General features: G+C 41.5%; 1 protein-coding gene across 1 annotated transcript in view; it reads right to left on the bottom strand.

Annotated features, from left to right (window-relative positions):
- LOC124554920 (tyrosine-protein phosphatase 69D) overlaps positions 1 to 20,698 on the bottom strand; it is a 407,323-nt gene that overhangs the window by 170,414 nt on the left and 216,211 nt on the right. Inside the window, exon 12 of the mRNA XM_047128610.1 lies at positions 10,287 to 10,421. Coding sequence (XP_046984566.1) covers positions 10,287 to 10,421 — 135 coding nt within the window. The remainder of the gene's footprint in view (positions 1 to 10,286; positions 10,422 to 20,698) is intronic.

Genomic DNA, 20,698 nt, shown 5'->3' with positions numbered 1-20,698 from the left:
TGAACTCACATTTATACCAAAAGCAATCACTTCAACCATTCAGGTATCATGTCCTGAGGGAGACACAACAGAAACTGACCTTATTAAAGAAAGGTTTAGGATAGTGATGGCATCACAACAGTAGCTATCCTCTGATGTTCTCATCCAATGGAAAACTATGTACACTAATGATATTATTCTAAGCACAACAATGTGCTAGTCATACTATAAAACATCTGAATTGAAGGAGTAGGCTTTTTGGTGTCCAAATGTGTGGGCAGACACAGTCATGGGAAAGTACAATGCCTCAAAGCATTACAGGGAATTTCAACTGTACCTCCAGCAGTAATCTACATAAACTGCAACGAGGATCGAAAATCTTGTCACAGATTGGCATAAAGGTTTAACAGTTATGGCAACTGTTTTTGGGATGATAAATTTTATATAAAACCATCAGGCACATGACGCAGTCTCATATACAGTATGGTCATAATTGAACTTTCGCTGCTTGAGCTGGTGTAGACAGGAAAACTATTTACCATTTGAGTACCCAATTTTACAGGATGATGTTCAGACAGCGGACAGTGGGATCTGCGTTGTTAGTAGTGTTAGTGTCATGACTTGACATTAGGCACCGGTACTGGTACAGCAACATAGGGTCGAAACACAAGCATTAGTCTGCATAACTGTTTACTCATAAAGCTGTTTCATCGAAACAGCAGCAATTGTGCGGCTGCTCTTCGTGAGTACTGGCACACTAAAAGAATACAGAGAGGTTTCTTTCAGCACTGCAGTTGAAGAATATGTATCAGAAGTTTGAATTAACAGGTGATTTGGGAATGGCTCCTGGGGGAGGCTGATGGCCAATTACACCACAAACTGTTGAAGAAGTAGTTGTTGCCATGGCTGAGAATGCTGGGCACAATCCGTGATGCTTCATGCAGTGCACAAGCTGTGTCACAACAGCTGAACATTCCACAGTCCACCATTGTAAAAGTGCTGCGAACAACTGTGGAATGATACCTCTATGCGATTCCAGGCTGTTGAGGATGCAAATGGTCATCACATTGATCAATATTTGTAACCTGGAATGTAAACTTGTTACACAATTAACAAATGGTTCCCTGTCATGTGCAAATTAAAATGTTTCTTTCAATAGTTCATTTGTTATTTCTTCATCGAATGTTCTTAGAAATGTTTCCACAAAGTTTCATCATCTGACGACCGCTCCTTTAAACGGAGGCCCTCTCAAGTTGTGAAAGTTTAATTATAGCTACCCCATACAGCAATTGTACATGAAGGGGACAACAGTTTAGTTTTATTAACAGCCTATCAGTAACTTAAATATGGTATAGCCAAACTCTGACAAGCACATTTTACTATAACATTTTTTTTCTGAAAATCAGCTAAGATATAGTGCATGGCAAATACTGCTCAAAAATGTATTTCAGGCTGTCGATTCCAGTTTTCCACGATTTCTAATTTTGAGGCACTTCTGGGTAACAACTATATCCTCATTCTTTTGTGGTACAGTAAACAATAACTCTAGAACACAAGCTGGAACTTGTCTGTACATCTCACACACTGCCATTCTCTACACGCACGCTGTAGAACAGCATTTATCTTTCTTATAACAATAACAAATAAAATTAAATCGGGTGATGCTGAGGGGATTAGATTAGGCAATGAGACACTTAAAGTAGTAAAGGAGTTTTGCTATTTGGGGAGTAAAATAACTGATGATGGTCGAAGTAGAGAGGATATAAAATGTAGACTGGCAATGGCAAGGAAATCGTTTCTGAAGAAGAGAAATTTGTTAACATCGAGTATAGATTTAAGTGTCAGGAAGTCGTTTCTGAAAGTATTTGTATGGAGTGTAGCCATGTATGGAAGTGAAACATGGACGATAACCAGTTTGGACAAGAAGAGAATAGAAGCTTTCGAAATGTGGTGCTACAGAAGAATGCTGAAGATAAGGTGGGTAGATCACATAACTAATGAGGAGGTATTGAATAGGATTGGGGAGAAGAGAAGTTTGTGGCACAACTTGACTAGAAGAAGGGATCGGTTGGTAGGACATGTTTTGAGAGATCAAGGGATCACAAATTTAGCATTGGAGGGCAGCATGGAGGGTAAAAATCGTAGAGGGAGACCAAGAGATCAATACAGTAAGCAGATTCAGGATGTAGGTTGCAGTAGGTACTGGGAGATGAAGAAGCTTGCACAGGATAGAGTAGCATGGAGAGCTGCATCAAACCAGTCTCACGACTGAAGACCACAACAACAACAACAACAACAACAACAACAAACAATAATAAGTTGTTATCAGAGTGCAACACCAAGAAATGTAAAACACTACTACTCTCATTACAAATCCTAGAAACACCAAAGGTGTGTACCCACCTTTTGTAAATATTGTAATTTAGTCAGGTACTTCAGTAATGGGGGGCCTGGATGGAATAGTATATGAAATAAATGAAAGCCAACCCCTCACCTATAGCGGATTGATACATGGCGCACAGTAACACCTAACACACAACACCATTTACACAAGCTTTCGAGCATTGTTCTTTTCCCAGCAATAGTACACACATTCATACAAACAACCACACAGAAAGTCAAATGCACACTCCTGTGGCTACCATAGCCATGGATGTGTGTGTGTCCAGATGTCCATGTTATTGTTGTGGTGAGAGAGAGAGAGAGAGAGTACTATGGCTGTAAAAAGAACAGCACTGGAAAGCTACTGTGAATACTGTTTTCTGTTGTCTTGTTACTGTGCTCCACGCATTGATCCACTGTGAGTGAATGGTTGCCTTTCACTTCTTTTATATACTGGTCATATGCTTTACATTTTAAAATTTTGAAGAAAATATTTATTGTTTTCAATGAAGTCTTCTATTAGACTCTTCAATTATCATATAAGTATTCAATATTTTAAGGTTCTGGATCCTACTTAGATATCAGCAGCTTTTTTTAAAAAATGTATGTTGTTAATAAAAGTCAACAATTAACAAAGTTTGTGTTTTAAATTTTTTTTTTTTTTTTTGTGGGCAGAATGTCAACACATTGTTGCCCATGGCTACTTTACCATGGTATTATGTCAGTGGGACCTTACTCAATGTCAATGGCCACTGTAATCAAGAAATATCTGAACATGCCCGGCTCAGTCTGCTCTTCAAATATTCTGGATGTGGCATTTCAACATGTTCAAAGCCTTGAACACTCACATCCACAGCCATTGCAGGTGTAATAACCAAGTCGCATGTTGTCAAACAGGAGGCCTACAGACCTAACTATAGTTTTAATAAACAATGGTTTTTCTCATCTACAATGCCACACAATAAGTACAGTTAAAATTAACAAAAACATTTTTCTCAGCAGACAACCTAAAGTCAATGGTTGTAGTCCACTACCCTAGCCTTTCGATCATCAACTGTAAACAATAAGTTATCATATAAGGCAGAGAAACAAACTACAGCAAAATTGCCCAAAGAGGAAAATACAGGTATTCAAAAAAATTTTTAGTGTGGCTTTATTACTATTTGTTGCGAAAGCGAAGGCACTACACTTAAAACTGAGCTTTGCACAGAAAATCACTAATACTATACATTTAAAAATATATGAAATGGAGTGAGTACATTAAAGCGGGTAGGCAGCTGTCAAAAATCCACTGGTGTACAAGTCTCTTAATATTATGTCTCTAGGTGGCAGTGCAAGCACTTTGTACATAAAAAAATTTCATAGTGCACTTCTTGGGTAAAGATTTCTTGGTTGTAAAGCTGCACCAATATGATAACTGACCCCATATTTCTGATGGCTTCAGTCATCACGGACAAAAACCTAAATGCGTGGATGTGTTGTTTTCACTCTACATAAGTACAGCAGGGAAGCTTTTAGAATGCTGCAGAGTTGGGGTTCATAAAATTCGATATCTACAGACATCGTGGGTTGGAGAACAGTGCCACATCCATGGCTGGATTAATCAAACTAGTGTGGTGGCAACATGAGCACTGATCCCCACAGCATGGTGTTCACATCTACTGCCACTATTTACACCTAATCTAACCAACCTCTGTGTCCATTACTCATTTCCATGTTCAGCCAGAATTGGGCAACTTTGATAGCATTTGGTGCTGCAGACATGAAGTCCTTCATGCTACAGCTGGTTGGGCATGAGTTACATTTGAAGAGATGCAGTTCACCGCATTCGCACAGTGTTGTGTTAGCATTTGGCAGTTGAATGTTCCATTTAAGGAGATTGTCCCTCGATCTTGTGACTTCGGTATGTAGTCTGTTCAAGGACTTCCAGATGACCCACTTCTCTGTGTGTCCAGGTGGCAGGGATTCTTGTGGTGTCATCCAGTTTGACAGGTGTTGGCAACTTTCTTTCCACTTGGTGAGTCGGGTAGCCACAGCTGATCCTTCTAAGGGCTGTAAAGTTGTTAGGAAACTCTTCCTGGACTTCAGTCTTGGCTTGATAGGTTGATGTCCAAAGAGTGGATGTGAGGTCCCTGTATTTCATTTATGCCTCTCGATGTTAGCGGCAACCTCTCTTCTGATATCACATGGCGCAATCCCAGTGAGACATTGAACTTTGTCCATGGGGGTTGGCCTTAGGCAGCCTGTAGCAATCCTACAGCTGTCATTTAAGGCTACATCAACCTGCTTTGCATGTACTGAATTGTACCACACTGGGCTAGCATACTCTCCTGCAGAATAGCATACGGCAAGAGCTATTGTTCTTAACGTTTGTGGATGTGTACCCCAGTTAAATCCCGCCAGTTGCCAAAGAAGGCAGTTTCTGGAGGATACTTTCTGCTTCAGCTTCAGACAATGTTCCTTGTAGGTCAGTGTACAGTCGAGAGTGACACCCAAATACCTGGGGTCTCTGCCGCTCCTTTGGTTGGGATCCTACAGCCATAATTCACTGCTGTGCAGCATCTCAATGGCCCGATACGACTAGCACCTGAGAGTACAGACTTATTACCCCCCCCCTCAGCGGGACTCATCAGCAGGAGCAGCATTTTCCTGAAGATGGCGACCAGTTGGATCGCCGAAATATTGAGTCAAGTTGATTTTAGGATCCGGCAACAAACCCGAAGAGACTTTCAAGACTTATTACTCCGGCAAAGCCTACGTAATCACACAGACTTATTGTTTGCTTACTATGCAGGAGTATGCAGCTGTGTCGTATAAGCACTATGGACTGTCAGCACAGCGATGGTTGCTGTGCCTACCCTTGATGTGCCAGAAGAAAGATGCAAGCTGACAGTAGTACATCCAACACCGACACTGGATGAGGGAGTGGTAGTGCATCATATTTTCAGATGAGGCCCAATTCTGTGTACAGCATCACAATGAATGTACCCATGTGTGGAGACCCCAGGGGAATGATCACAGATGGATTGTATTCTTTATGATATTACATTTCTAACATCTGGCGTGACTGTGTGTGGTACCATTGATCACACATGATCACTTCTGGTTCACACAACCAGTAATACTTGCAGCGGGAGACTCATTTCTGATGTGTTAAACCTGGTGGTTGTGTCACATCTTCGAGGTCTCTGTAACATTAACTTCCAACAACACATGATGCCCTTGCTGTGTGGACCAAAATCACCACAGAGGATGTTCGCATGTTGCCCTGGCCAGTATGCTCTCCAGACCTCTCACCCTTTGAAAATATTTGGTCACAGGCTGAGAGAGACTGGCATACCACAATTCATCAGCCATAACCATTGATGAACTCTGCCACAAGAGTTGAAACAACAAGGAATAAAGTACCCACATCTGTCAACCAAGATGATTTTGACTTCATGCCCAGTCTGGTAAGAGACTTATTGCTGCCTTAGATGGTAGCACTGTATACTAAGGTTGGCATCCTTCGAATCCCCATATTCCTTATAAATTTAATTATGTATTTCTTTCAACTATACTGCGCACGCACAATACCGAGCATTTCATTACTTTTTCTATCTTTTCTGGTGTTACAATTATAATGGCCAGAAATATACAAACAGTAGATAAGCAGAATTTACATCACCAAGCGCAATAGTTCGGATGAACTACAGGATTGGCTACCAAGAAACTATTTTTGAACATCTCAGAATCTGCAATCTCCTGCCTGATGTCTACCAGCAGCATGTTATAGACTGTTGTGCAGGAATATTCACTATCCAGTCACATTATTGTAACCATCTGTCAAAAGCCTGAGTAACCACTCTTTGCAGCAGAGACTGCTGCGAGAGATGCAGGAAGACAGTCAATGATGTTCTGGAATGTACCACAGGGGATGTGGAGCCATGCCAACTCTAGTGCCACTGTCAGCTGCTGTGCTACGTTCTTGGTTGAAGATCCATGGCACAAACAGCCAGATCTAGGTGAGCCCACAGATTCTTCATTGGGTTTACACCTGAGGAGTTCGGTGGTCAGTGGAGTCTCATCCTGGTGCTCTTCAAATTACAGCTGTACATTGCAAGCTGTGTGACGTGTTGCATTGTCCTGCCGGTAGACATCATTGTTCTGAGGATAAACGAACTGCATCCAGGGTTGGACGTGATCCTCAAGGATATATGCGTGTGTGTGCGCTGATCCACTGTGCCTTCCATAATGACGAGATCACTCGTGGTATGTCACAAAAACATTTCCCAGTCCATAATGTTCCCTCCTCTGGCCTGGACCCTTCCAACGATTTTTGCAGGGTATTTTCTTTCAGTCTGATGGAGCACAAAACATGATTCATCTGAAAAGGCTACCTGTCGCCACTCAGTGGATGTCCAGTTGTGGTATTGGCATGCAGATTCCAGCCTTTGTCACTGATGAACAGCAGACAGAACGTGTGCACGTATTAGGCGCCTGATGCAGAAACCTGTAGGCACCAACATTTGCTGAACATTCACTGAGGAGACACTGTTTGTAGACCCTTGGTTCATCTGGGTGGTCAGTTGCTCAACAGCTGCCCGTCTGTTCGCCCGTACACATCTCTGCACCCATCGTTCGCCCATGTCATCTATGGCCCACGGTGCACCAAAGTTGCCTCAGCACCAGTTTTGGATTCACTATTTTCCCATGGATGGTATACTTTAACCACAGCAGCAAGTGAACAGTTTACAAACTTAACCGTTTCAGAAATGTGTCCACCCTTGGTCTAAAAGCAAAAGATCATACACTTCTGGACGTCAGATAAACTGGTCCTTTTCCATGTTACGACGACAATAGTACTGTTTCCCACGTTCCTCTGACATGCTTTATATACCTCCACTGCTGTTGGCACCTGCCATCTGTGAGTGGTTACTGCACACCAATGTCTAGCATGGGTGGTGGTTACATTAATGTGATTGGACAGTGAAGATCTTCTGTCTGAACTGAGACATACGGTCTATAATGAAGTAATTTGTTACTTCTAATACTCTGATTTTGAATTACACAGTTCATCCTATATACACTCTTGCTATTAACTACAAACATCATTTGGGAGTAAATGATTCGGCAGTTTCCGGGTCCCTCAGGAAGCTTGTGCAAGACATTCATTTATCAACTTGAAAATTCTTACTGCACACATTGACGAAATAAATACTTTTTGAGATATGCAACATATGCTAGCTATCCTTTCTGCAAGTCTACACAGCGAGAGAGATTTGTATATGTGAAGCAAGCAGAACCGAGTTCCTTCATTGACTTACCCATGCACTGGCACCCTCTCACAGTTTATTATCCATTTGTATGCCTAATAACTTCATATGAAACCTCAAAATAGTTCCCACTGATCATATTAGTAGTATCTGTAAACATTTCTCAATGTGTAGAAGCAAATCTTTGTAAACAAAATGGTTTGTGAATCATATTTGTTGTTGATTTGTCTGAATGTGGGAACTAACCATACAGTGCAGTTTAAAATATGAATAAATAATGTTACAAAAACATTATTCTTGAAGTACACTGACAGAAAAATAATCGCAACACCAAAAAATAATTAATGTAGAATAACAAAATTTCGGGAATACATTTGTCTAGCTAACATATGGAAGTGCTTAGCATTGCAAGATAACAGGTCAATGTAAGCGTGACATAAGCCATTGCAAATGTGAAACACTGGTACACTAATAACCAATGTAACTGCCAGAATATTGGATGCAAGTATGCAAATGCGCATGCATTGTATTGTACAGGTGCTGGGTATCAGTTTGTGGGATGGAATTACATACCTGTTACATACACTAGAGTTGTCATCCAATATGTGCTTGATTTGAGAAAGATCTCACGACTGCACAGGCCAAGTCAATGCGTCGATACTCAGTAGATTATGTTGGGTTACAACAGTGGTATGAGGCAAGCATTTTCCTGTTGGAAAACACCCCTGGAATGCTGCTCATGAATGGCAGTACAAGAAGTGGAATCACCAGATTGATGTACAAATTGGCCATCAGGGTGTATGTGATAACCACAAAATTGCTTCTGCTATCAAACAAAAATGGTATCCCAGACCATAACTCCGAGATGTAAGTCCAGTGTGTCTAGGCCAGATAGAGAGACTGGCTGCAGGTTCTCAATTGGCAACCTTCTGAGCAACACATGCCCATTACTGTCTCTGATGCAGAACCAGCTTTTATCAGAAAATACAACGGACCTCCACCCTGCCCTCCAGTGAGCTCTCGTTTGACAACACTGAAGTCATAAATGTTGGTGGTCTGGGGTCAGTGGAATGTGTGCTACTGGGCATCTGGCTTGGAGCTTTCCTCGAAATAACTGATTTATAACAGTTTATTGTGTCACTGCAGTTCCAACTGCTGCATGAATTGTTGTTGCAGATGCATCATGATGAGCCACAGCCATACGCCGAACACGATGGACTTTCTTCTCATTACTGTCCTGTGGCCATCCGCAGCCCAGTCTTCTTGCGACCGTACATTCTCGTGACCATCACTGCCAGCAGCCTTTGCAGTGGCTACATTCCTGCCCAGTCATTCTGCAATATCACAGAAGGAGCATCCAGTTTCTTGCAGCCCTATTATACATCCTCCTTCAAACTCTGTGAGGTTGTGATAATTGTGTTCTTGTCACCTTTAAGGCATTCTTAGCTAATATCAACTCCCCACGTCCAATCACAATGGTATCTAATGCTCATGACCGTTACAGCATGTATTTAAAGCAAACCTGATTTGTACCCTCATTGCGGGGCTTCTGGCACCATTCTTATGTGGGTTGTGCAAAATTTTAATTGAAATCATCTTTCAGGTGTAGGAACATGCCTACCAACTTTCGTGTATGTCGCACAATTCCTTCTTGGTGTTGAAATTTTTTGTTGTTGACAGCTTACAAAATGTGTTATAAATATAACATAATCATGCAAATACACTTCTCAGCTATGCCACCAGATAACACTGTGCAAGTCCACAATATTTCATTGAAACAACTGTTTTACATCTTCAGGTGGTGGTTGTTGCCATGTTCACTGCTGCAAGACACGACTGCAACTGTGAACACAGCAACAAGCACTGCCTGAAGACGTTAAACATTAGTTTTGATGAAATGACTGGCACAATGTTATCCGGCGACAAACTCGAGAAGAGTATTTGCGACAGATTTGCTGGGGAAAGCCTGGAATAATACAGTCATCATCTTCAACATGTATATTAAGCTTTGTCATCACATTTACTCTAGCAGTTGGACATTTTTCTGAAATAAAGATGGCTAAAGCTTAATGTCTAATCAATGCCAAAGTCATTTGACTTAAAACTGGACAAGGATGGTGATTGAAATAATTCATGGCCTCATTTACACCCCCCCAGTAGTCTCCCTCATAGATTTAGAAAAACCATAAAAATCCTAAATCAGGAGGGTTGGGTGAGGTTCATCTGCAAAACAATAATCCAGTGAGTTATTAACTGTGGCACACTATTGCATCATGTTTGTCTGAGACACTTCATTTCAATGTTCTTCACTTCATGTTCTCAGGCTGTAATATGTGGTGACACTCATTTCTCGTTACCAGTTTTGTCTGACATCAATTTCAGCACACCATCAAAATGTCAGATATTATGTCCAAAACAACAAGACAGTTTTTACAAAAGATGCTAGCACCACACACTCATCAGTGGCCTGCATTCACAGAAACTTGTTTATACAACAAATCTAGCAAGTACACATTTTAAATATACTGTGCAGCATACTACAGGTAATACACGAACATGACAGGAAATGTCTACAGTAAAAATGATCACTAGGAGCACTGCCTCAGGAAAAATCTCTCCTCACTAATGTACACTTTTCACGACTATTATGTTCACTCCTCAATTAATTACCTCTCAAACATTTCAGCAATGTAAGCACCACCTTTCTTGCTCAAATGAACTTCTTCATAAGTTGATATTGGAAATTTATCTGGAGATGGCAGCTGGCTGATGCTTTGCTGTGGCTCCAACTTAACAAGAAAAACCCTGAAACAAAAGCAAAAATAGTATTACATATAGAGTTACTTACAGCTAGAATAAAAAAAGCTTTTCTGTTGGCTACACCATTACTTTTCCAAATTTTCATAATCCTGGCTGCAAATGAGTACACCCACTGAAGTTTCTACTGTATTCTGCATAATACCATAGAAAATGAAATGGTACAATCAAATAATATAATCACTTAAATGTTCTCTCAATATCAAGTACAAAAGTAACTGAAATGTTACCAACCAAGAATGGGGAAGGTTATAGGTACAAGTACTGGACCCACACCAATCGACGAGCTGTCTCAGGTGGCGCCTGATGATAACAAGTCTACATCTACATCTACATCTACATCCACACTCCGCAAGCCACCTGAAGGTGTGTGGCGGAGGGTACCTTATCGGTTCTCCCTTCTATTCCAGTCTCGTATTGTTCGTGGAAAGAAGGAGTGTCGGTATGACTCTGTGTGGGCTCTAATCTCTCTGATTTTATCCTCATGGTCTCTTCATGAGATATACATAGGAGGGAGCAATATACTGCTTGACTCCTCGGTGAAGCTATGTTCTCTAAACTTCAACAAAAGCCCGTACCGAGCTACTGATCGGCTCTCCTGCAGAGTCTTCCACAGGAGTTTATCTATCATCTCCGTAACGCTTTCGCGATTACTAAATGATCCTGTAACGATGCGCGCTGCTCTCCCTTGGATCTTCTCTATCTCTTCTATCAACCCTATCTGGTACGGATCCCACACTGCTGAGCAGTATTCAAGCAGTGGGCGAACAAGCATCTGTAACCTACTTCCTTTGTTTTTGGATTGCATTTCCTTAGGATTCTTCCAATGAATCTCAGTCTGGCATCTGCTTTACTGATGATCAACTTAATATGATCATTCCATTTTAAATCACTCCTAATGCGTACTCCCAGATAATTTATGGAATTAACTGCTTCCAGTTGCTGACCTGCTATATTGTAGCTAAATGATAAGGGATCTTTCATTCTATGTATTTGCAGCACATTACACTTTTCTACATTGAGATTTAATTGCCATTATCTGCAGCATGCGTCAATTTTCTGCAGATCCTTCTGCATTTCACTACAATTTTCCATTGTTACAACCTCTCGATATACCACAGCATCATCCGCAAAAAGCCTCAGTGAACTTCCGATGTCATCCACAAGGTCATTTATGTATACTGTGAATAGCAACAGTCCTACGACACTCCCCTGTGGCACACCTGAAATCACTCTTACTTCGAAAGACTTCTCTCCATTGAGAATGACGTGCTGCCTTCTGTTATCTAGGAACTCCTCAATCCAATCACACAATTGGTCTGATAGTCCATATGCTCTTACTTTGTTCATTAAACGACTGTGGGGAACTGTATCTAACGCCTTGCGGAAGTCAAGAAACACAGCATCTACCTGGGAACCCGTGTCTATGGCCCTCTGAGTCTCGTGGACGAACAGCACGAGCTGGGTTTCACACGATCGGCTTTTTCGAAACCCATGCTGATTCCTACAGAGTAGATTTCTAGTCTCCAGAAAAGTCATTATACTCGAACATAATACGTGTTCCAAAATTCTACAACTGTTAGACGTTGGAGATAGAGGTCTATAGTTCTGCACACCTGTTTGACGTCCCTTCTTGAAAACGGGGATGACGTGTGCCCTTTTCCAATCCGTTGGAACGCTACACTCTTCTAGAGACCTATGGTACACCGCTGCAAGAAGGGGGGCAAGTTCCTTCGCATACTCTGTGTAAAATCAAACTGGTATCCCATCAGGTCCAGTGGCCTTTCCTCTTTTGAGTGATTTTAATTGTTTCTCTATCCCTCTGTCGTCTATTTCGATATCTACCATTTTTTCATCTGTGCGACAATCTAGAGAAGGAACTACAGTGCAGTCTTCCTCTGTGAAACAGCTCTGGAAAAAGACATTTAGTATTTCGGCCTTTAGTCTGTCATCCTCTTTTTCAGTACCATTTTGGTCACAGAGTGTCTGGACATTTTGTTTTGATCCACCTACCGCTTTGACATAAGACCAAAATTTCTTAGGATTTTCTGCCAAGTCAGTACATAGAACTTTACTTTCGAATTCACTGAACGCCTCTCGCATAGCCCTCCTCACACTACATTTCGCTTCGCGTAATTTTTGTTTGTCTGCAATGCTTTGGCTATGTTTATGTTTGCTGTGAAGTTCCCTTTGCTTCCGCAGCAGTTTTCTAACTCGGTTGTTGTACCACGGTGGCTCTTTTCCATCTCTTACGATCTTGCTTGGCACATACTCATCTAATACATATTGTACGATGGTTTTGAACTTTGTCCAGTGATCCTCAACACTATCTGTACTTGAGACAAAACTTTTGTGTTGAGCCGTCAGGTACTCTGAACTCTGCTTTTTGTCACTTTTGCTAAACAGAAAAATCTTCCTACCTTTTTTAATATTTCTATTTACGGCTGAAATCATCGATGCAGTAACCGCTTTATGATCACTGATTCCCTGTTCTGCGTTAACTGTTTCAAATAGTTCGGGTCTGTTTCTCACCAGAAGGTCTAATATGTTATTGCCACGAGTCGGTTCTCTGTTTAACTGCTCAAGATAGTTTTCAGATAAAGCACTTTAAAAAATTTCACTGGATTCTTTGTCCCTGCCACCCGTTATGAACGTTTGAGTCTCTCAGTCTATATCCGGCAAATTAAAATCTCCACCCAAAACTATAACATGGTGGGGAAATCTACTCGAAATACACTCCTGGAAATGGAAAAAAGAACACATTGACACCGGTGTGTCAGACCCACCATACTTGCTCCGGACACTGCGAGAGGGCTGTACAAGTAATGATCACACGCACGGCACAGAGGACACACCAGGAACCGCGGTGTTGGCCGTCGAATGGCGCTAGCTGCGCAGCATTTGTGCACCGCCGCCGTCAGTGTCAGCCAGTTTGCCGTGGCATACGGAGCTCCATCGCAGTCTTTAACACTGGTAGCATGCCGCGACAGCGTGGACGTGAACCGTATGTGCAATTGACGGACTTTGAGCGAGGGCGTATAGTGGGCATGCGGGAGGCCGGGTGGACGTACCGCCGAATTGCTCAACACGTGGGGCGTGAGGTCTCCACAGTACATCGATGTTGTCGCCAGTGGTCGGCGGAAGGTGCACGTGCCCGTCGACCTGGGACCGGACTGCAGCGACGCACGGTTGCACGCCAAGACCGTAGGATCCTACGCAGTGCCGTAGGGGACCGCACCGCCACTTCCCAGCAAATTAGGGACACTGTTGCTCCTGGGGTATCGGCGAGGACCATTCGCAACCGTCTCCATGAAGCTGGGCTACGGTCCCGCTCACGCCCCAACATCGTGCAGCCCGCCTCCAGTGGTGTCGCGACAGGCGTGAATGGAGGGACGAATGGAGACGTGTCGTCTTCAGCGATGAGAGTCGCTTCTGCCTTGGTGCCAATGATGGTCGTATGCGTGTTTGGCGCCGTGCAGGTGAACGCCACAATCAGGACTGCATACGACCGAGGCACACAGGGCCAACAGCCGGCATCATGGTGTGGGGAGCGATCTCCTACACTGGCCGTACACCACTGGTGATCGTCGAGGGGACACTGAATAGTGCACGGTACATCCAAACCGTCATCGAACCCATCGTTCTACCATTCCTAGACCGGCAAGGGAACTTGCTGTTCCAACAGGACAATGCACGTCCGCATGTATCCAGTGCCACCCAACGTGCTCTAGAAGGTGTAAGTCAACTACCCTGGCCAGCAAGATCTCCGGATCTGTCCCCCATTGAGCATGTTTGGGACTGGATGAAGCGTCGTCTCACGCGGTCTGCACGTCCAGCACGAACGTTGGTCCAACTGAGGCGCCAGGTGGAAATGGCATGGCAAGCCGTTCCACAGGACTACATCCAGCATCTCTACGATCGTCTCCATGGGAGAATAGCAGCCTGCATTGCTGCGAAAGGTGGATATACACTGTACTAGTGCCGACATTGTGCATGCTCTGTTGCCTGTGTCTATGTGCCTGTGGTTCTGTCAGTGTGATCATGTGATGTATCTGACCCCAGGAATGTGTCAATAAAGTTTCCCCTTCCTGGGACAATGAATTCACGGTGTTCTTATTTCAATTTCCAGGAGTGTATTTTCCAAATTATCCTTCAGGTGCTCAGCCACAACAGCTGCTGAGCCAGGGGGCCTATAGAGACATCCAATTACCATGTCTGAGCCTGCTTTTAACCGTGACCTTCACCCAAATTATTTCAGATCTCCGTCCATTTCCTTCGCTACTATTGCATTTCTTATCTCTATAAAGACGCCTCCCCCTTCACTGTCCAGCCTGTCTCTGCAGTGTAAATTCCAATCTGGGTTTAGAATTTCATTACTGTTTACATCAGGTTTCAGCCAACTTTCTGTCCCTAGTACTATGTGGGCATTGTGACCGTTTATTAATGAGAGCAGTTCTGGGACATTTCTATAGACACTCCTGCAGTTTATTATTAGTAGATTAATATTGTTATTCCCTGTTGCATTTTGCCTACTCCTACCTTGCCGCATCTCAGGAGGCGTCTTGTCGGGCCTAGGGAGGGAATTCTCTAACCTAAAAAACCCACATGTGCACTCCAAACGTACTCCGCTACCCTTGTAGCCACTTCCTGCATGTAGTGCACGCCTGACCTATTCAGGGGGACCCTACATTTCTCCACCCGACAGCGGAGGTCAAGACATTTGCACCCCAGATCTCCGCAGAATCGTCTGAGCCTCTGGTTTAAGCCTTCCACTTGGCTCCAAACCAGAGGACCGCGATCAGTTCTGGGAACGATACTACAAATAGTTAGCTCAGATTCAACCCCGTGAGCGAGGCTTTCCGCCTTCACCAACTCCGCCAACCGCCTGTATGAACTGAGGATGACCTCTGAACCCAGACGGCAGGAGTCATTGGTGCCGACATGAGCAACAATCTGCAGTCGGGTGCACTCAGTGCTCTCTATTGCCACCAGCAGGGCCTCCTCCACGTCTTGGATGAGACCCCCCGGCAAGCAGACAGAGTGAACACTGGCCTTCTTCCCAGACCTTTCCGCTATTTCCCTAAGGGGCTGCATCACCTGCCTAACGTTGGAGCTCCCAATCACTAATAAACCCCTCCCCCCGTGTGCCTGCTCGGACCTTGCTGAAGGAGCGGCCACATATCTACTCACAGGCAGAGCGGGCGATGCCACACGGCCAGCCTCCACATTGACTCTCCGCCTCCTGCGCCGCAAACGCCGCTGAACCCGCCACTCCCCTTGGAGAGAGGGTGGCCCAATGGCACACGGTATCCGCAAAGATGTCTCAACAGCAGGGACAGTGGGTGAAGCATGTAACACCTGGGGTGTACCATGCAAAAAGCACCAGACTCCCCACTGCCACTACACTCTGAGGCAGCAGCCTGAAGATGGGTGACCGCGGCTATCAACACGTTCAGCTGTTTGCGAACGGTGCCCAGCTCCTCCTGTGTCCGTACACAGCAGTCACACATCCTATCCATCCTAAGAAATCAATTTACTGTAGAGAGTTAATCAACTTTTAACTAGACTGCTAATTCACTAAAGGCGGCTGATAGTTGACTAAACTGTGGTTACTAGACACTTCTTGTAGAAAACAATGAAAATAGCACTACCTGTCTTTGGACTGTATTCAGAACAAACACTAGCACTACTGGCACTGTCACTGACTAAAGGGACTCTCTCTGACTGTATTCAAAACAAACACGAAATCTATGGAACACTATTACTAGCATTCGACAGTTAAAGCTTCCTAAAAGTAAAAACACACGAAAGAAGAAGTGACAAGTAAGAAAAATACAGTTAACATTTAAATTAACATAGCTCGCTGCACAGCAGACCTGACACAGACGGCAGTTACGACGACACACATGCTGTTGAAATATTATTAATGAATGACACTGATACCAGGCAGAATACCCAACATCTCAAGATCTCAACTAAAATATTAATGACTGGTTAGAACTGTATGCCACAATGGGACTTGAATGTGAACACTTGTTTGTCATGTCAGTCACCTGACTGTGCCTGCCGGGTGCATCTCATTTACCAACTTGAAGCCTAAACCTGACATGTATGGATGAAAAGAGATTTTGGAAATATTTGTGGTATGTTTGGTATCCTGGTCTTGCACATAGTTTTAGCCACTCAAACTCATTCTATATTATAAAGACTGCATAACAATTTTTTTAAAAAAATTATTACAGTAAAATAAAGAGGTTCTGGAAGAGAGTCTACCCTAGTCATATAACATTGATGAGGAGAGCACTGCAAAGCTTGAAACAGGAGACAGACAGTCGGATGTTGAGGTGTGCCTGGGTAACTGAATTGTAAGTTCATTGGCACTGATCTAATGGTTTTTCAAGACTATTAACACATCGGACACTCTGCTACTAGTAAGGGAATTCATAATAATTAAAGGATTTACTTTTTTTTACTTTTTAGGTCAAGGTTGCTACAAATACATAACTATAAATGAAATTGTCACTGATTAACCTCCATCACATTTGTAGGAAGAAACATTTTTTCAGTTGCAGTCAAAGCATAACACATCTCAAATGTGCAGTAAATTCAACAACAAAATATAATATTTGAAGTATTAGTAATATAAGGTGTAAAATCATTTTTCAAAACTGCAATTCATTGTTATTTCTATCAACATGACAAAGTGGGGACACAACCTAAAAAAAAAATTAAAATAAGTGACTATTTGTGGCAGGTTAAATAAAGCTATACACCTGACTGAGACTTGTCCTCGGACCTCTACCCGTGACTTGCAGCACTCTTACAATTGATTAGATTAGATTAGATTTACTTTCATTCCAATTGATCCGTAGTGAGGAGGTCCTCCAGGATGTGCAACATGTCAGAAAAACAACAATACGTGACAAATATTTACAACTAAAACAAATACGCTAATGTACCATTCCACAGGTCCCAAGTAGAATGACCGTCATTTTTTAATGAACACTATATGAAAGTCATTTTACAAATATTAATGCACTGAATTTAAAATAAAAAAGTTTTTTATTTATTTATAAGGTAATAAACATGTAATACAACTACTATAATACTTATTTACAATGAACACATTACTGCACTGAAATGGTGCAGAAGTTAGATACCAAAAAATCCTTTAGGCTTCTCTTAAACTGAATTTCATTGGTTGTTAAGCTTTTTATGGCTGCTGGCAAGTTATTGAAAATGTGTGTTCCTGAATAATGCACACCTTTTTGTACAAGACTAAGTGAATTTAAATCCTTGTGAAGATTATTCTTATTTCTAGTATTGATTCCATGAATTGAGCTGTTGGTTTGAAAAAGTTATATATTTTTAATGACAAATTTAATTAAGGAATAAATATATTGGGAAGCAGTAGTTAGTATCCCTAGTTCCCTAAACAGGCTTCTGCAGGATGTTCTTGAGCTCACACCACATATAACTCTTACTGCACGTTTTTGTGCCCGGAAAACTTTAGCTTGGCTTGATGAATAATCCCAAAAAATAATCCCATATGACATTATGGAATGAAAGTACGCATAGTATGCAAGATTTTTCATTTTTATATCCCCTATGTCTGACAAAATTCGCATTGCAAACAGAGATTTGTTAAGATGCTTCAGCAGTTCTGTGGTGTGCTCCTCCCAGTTGAATTTATTATGAAGCTGTAATCCCAAGAATTTAACACTGTCCACTTCTTGTATCTTCTTATCATCTTATGTTAGACATATACTCGTGGTACACCCCTTACAAGTTCTGAACTGCATGTAGTGTGTTTTTTCAAAGATTAGTGACAAAGAATTGGCTAGGAACCAGTGATTAATGCCCACAAATATTTTATTAGCTGATCTTTCTAAGACTATGCTTGATTTGCTATTTATTGCAATGTTTGTATCATCTGCAAACAAAACGAACTTGGCATCTGGTAATGTTACTGATGAAACGTCATTGATATACACAAGAAAAAGTAAGGGCCCCAAAATGGAACCTTGTGGGACCCCACATGTAATTAGTTCCCAGTTGGATGATTCCAGATAGCTTGATACATGTCTCTTTCCTAATAACACTCTTTGTTTCCTGCCAGAGATATACGATTTGAACCATTTTGCAGCATTTCCTGTTACACCATAATACTGTAATTTACTTAAAAGGATATTGTGATTTACACAGTCAAATGCCTTTGACAGATCACAAAATATACCAGTTGCCAGCAATTTTTTGTCTAATGAATTAAGCACATTTTCACTGTAAGTGTAGATAGCCTTCTCAATATCAGAACACTTTAGAAATCCAAACTGTGACTTTGACAGTATGTTATTTGAGATAAGATGGTTATAAAGCCGATTGTACATTACTTTTTCGAAAATTTTTGAGAAATCTGGCAACAGTGAAATTGGACGGAAATTTTATGCTATTTCTTTATCTCCCTTCTTAAACAGTGGCTTAACTTCAGCATATTTCAGCCATTCAGGAAATATTCCACTGATAAATGTCTGGTTACACAGATAGCTTAATATGTTACTTAGCTCAGAATCACGTTCTTTAATTAACTTTGTTGATATTTCATCACACCCACTAGATGTTTTTGATTTTAAAGATTTTGTGATGGACATTATTTCTGTTGGGGTAGTAAGGGTCAAATTCATATTATGGAAGTTGCTTGAAATGTCTGGTCTGAGATATTCCATAGCAGCATCTACCAAACCTGACAACCCCATCTTTTCGGTATAAGTTATAAAATGTTTATTAAAAAGTTCTGCAACACTATACACATCTGTCACCAATGTATCATTTACTCTTAATGCTATTTGTTCCTCTTTATGTCTGGTTCTACCGGTCTCCTCCTTCACTATATCCCATATTGTCTTTATTTTGTTATCTGATATGACCATCTTTTCCTTGTAATATATTTGCTTTGACATCCGTATTACAGTCTTTAATATTTTGCAGTATTTCTTGTAATGTGCTATAGCATCAACTTTGGAACTGTTTCGGATTGACAGATACAGTTTTCTTTTTGTTTTACAAGATACCCCTATGCCTCGAGTAATCCATGGCTTTTTTGTAGACTTTGCTCTAACCTTGGTAAGTTTTTGGGGAAAACAGTGTTCGAATAAGGTAAGCACTTTATTAGCAAAAGTGTTATATTTTTCATTCATGCCATGAGCACTGTAAACATGTGAATGTCTCTGAGGAGTGTCCTAAAATAATCAATTTTTGGCTTATTGATTACCCTCTTGAGCTCAGATTTAACAGATTTTATATCCTGTTCAGTATTAACATTTAACAGAAGGAACTGCATGTCATGGTCTGAGAGGCCATTGACTATTGGTTTTGTAATGTAATTTTGTTCATTGGACTTTTCTATAAAGATATTATCAATGGCTGTTTGTGAGCAAGTGGCTACCCTAGTGGGGAACTTTACAGTGGGAATTAAGTTGAGTGATAGTGTTACTAACTCAAATAAGTTCTTATTGGGAGAGTCTTTAAGAAAATCTACATTGAAATCACCAGCAACTACTATTTCTTTGTTTTTGGTTGTTAAATGGGCCAGTACAGCTTCAAGGTGGTTTACAAACAGATTAAAGTTACCTGCAGGTGCTCGATATACACTTAATATTATGAAGGATTTTTTGTGAAATTCTAATTCTGTTGCACATGCTTCCATACGCTGTTCTAGGCAAAATTTATGAATGTCTATGTTCTTAAATTTATGACAGTTCCTAATGAATGTGGCAACTCCTCCTTTCTCCATTTCTGATCTACAAAAGTGAGATGCTAACCTAAACCCTGTAACACTTAAAAGTTCTATACCAGTGGTCATATGATGTTCAGAGAGGCAGATTATGTCAACTGGGTTTGAAGACTCTAATTCATCTATGCAGATAGTTAATTCATTCATTAATTTTATTTCTCAGTCCTCAAATATTTTGATGCAATAAAGATAGCTGACATTTCACATTGACTGAGTTAAAATGTGGTAGAGTTATAATATCTGCTGACTGTTGAAAATTCTTAACCAATAGCTGTTTATGCTGATGTAATAAGCTGGCATTATGGTTTTTGATTTCTTTCTCAAACTTAAGGTTTGTCTCAGTTCTAACCTCTCTTAAAATTTGCTTTCTTTCTGTCTTCCCTACCCTAAAAAAGGGTCTTTTCTGAACCATATAACCACTGGTATTTTACCACTCATGATAGTGCCTCCCCCCTTTAACTTTCCTGCTATTTCC

This window comes from Schistocerca americana, chromosome X (genome assembly GCF_021461395.2).
Source record: "Schistocerca americana isolate TAMUIC-IGC-003095 chromosome X, iqSchAmer2.1, whole genome shotgun sequence".
Lineage (NCBI taxonomy): Eukaryota > Metazoa > Arthropoda > Insecta > Orthoptera > Acrididae > Schistocerca > Schistocerca americana.
The sequence above is the reverse complement of the archived record's forward strand: the minus strand, read 5'-3'. Positions and strand labels throughout refer to the sequence as shown.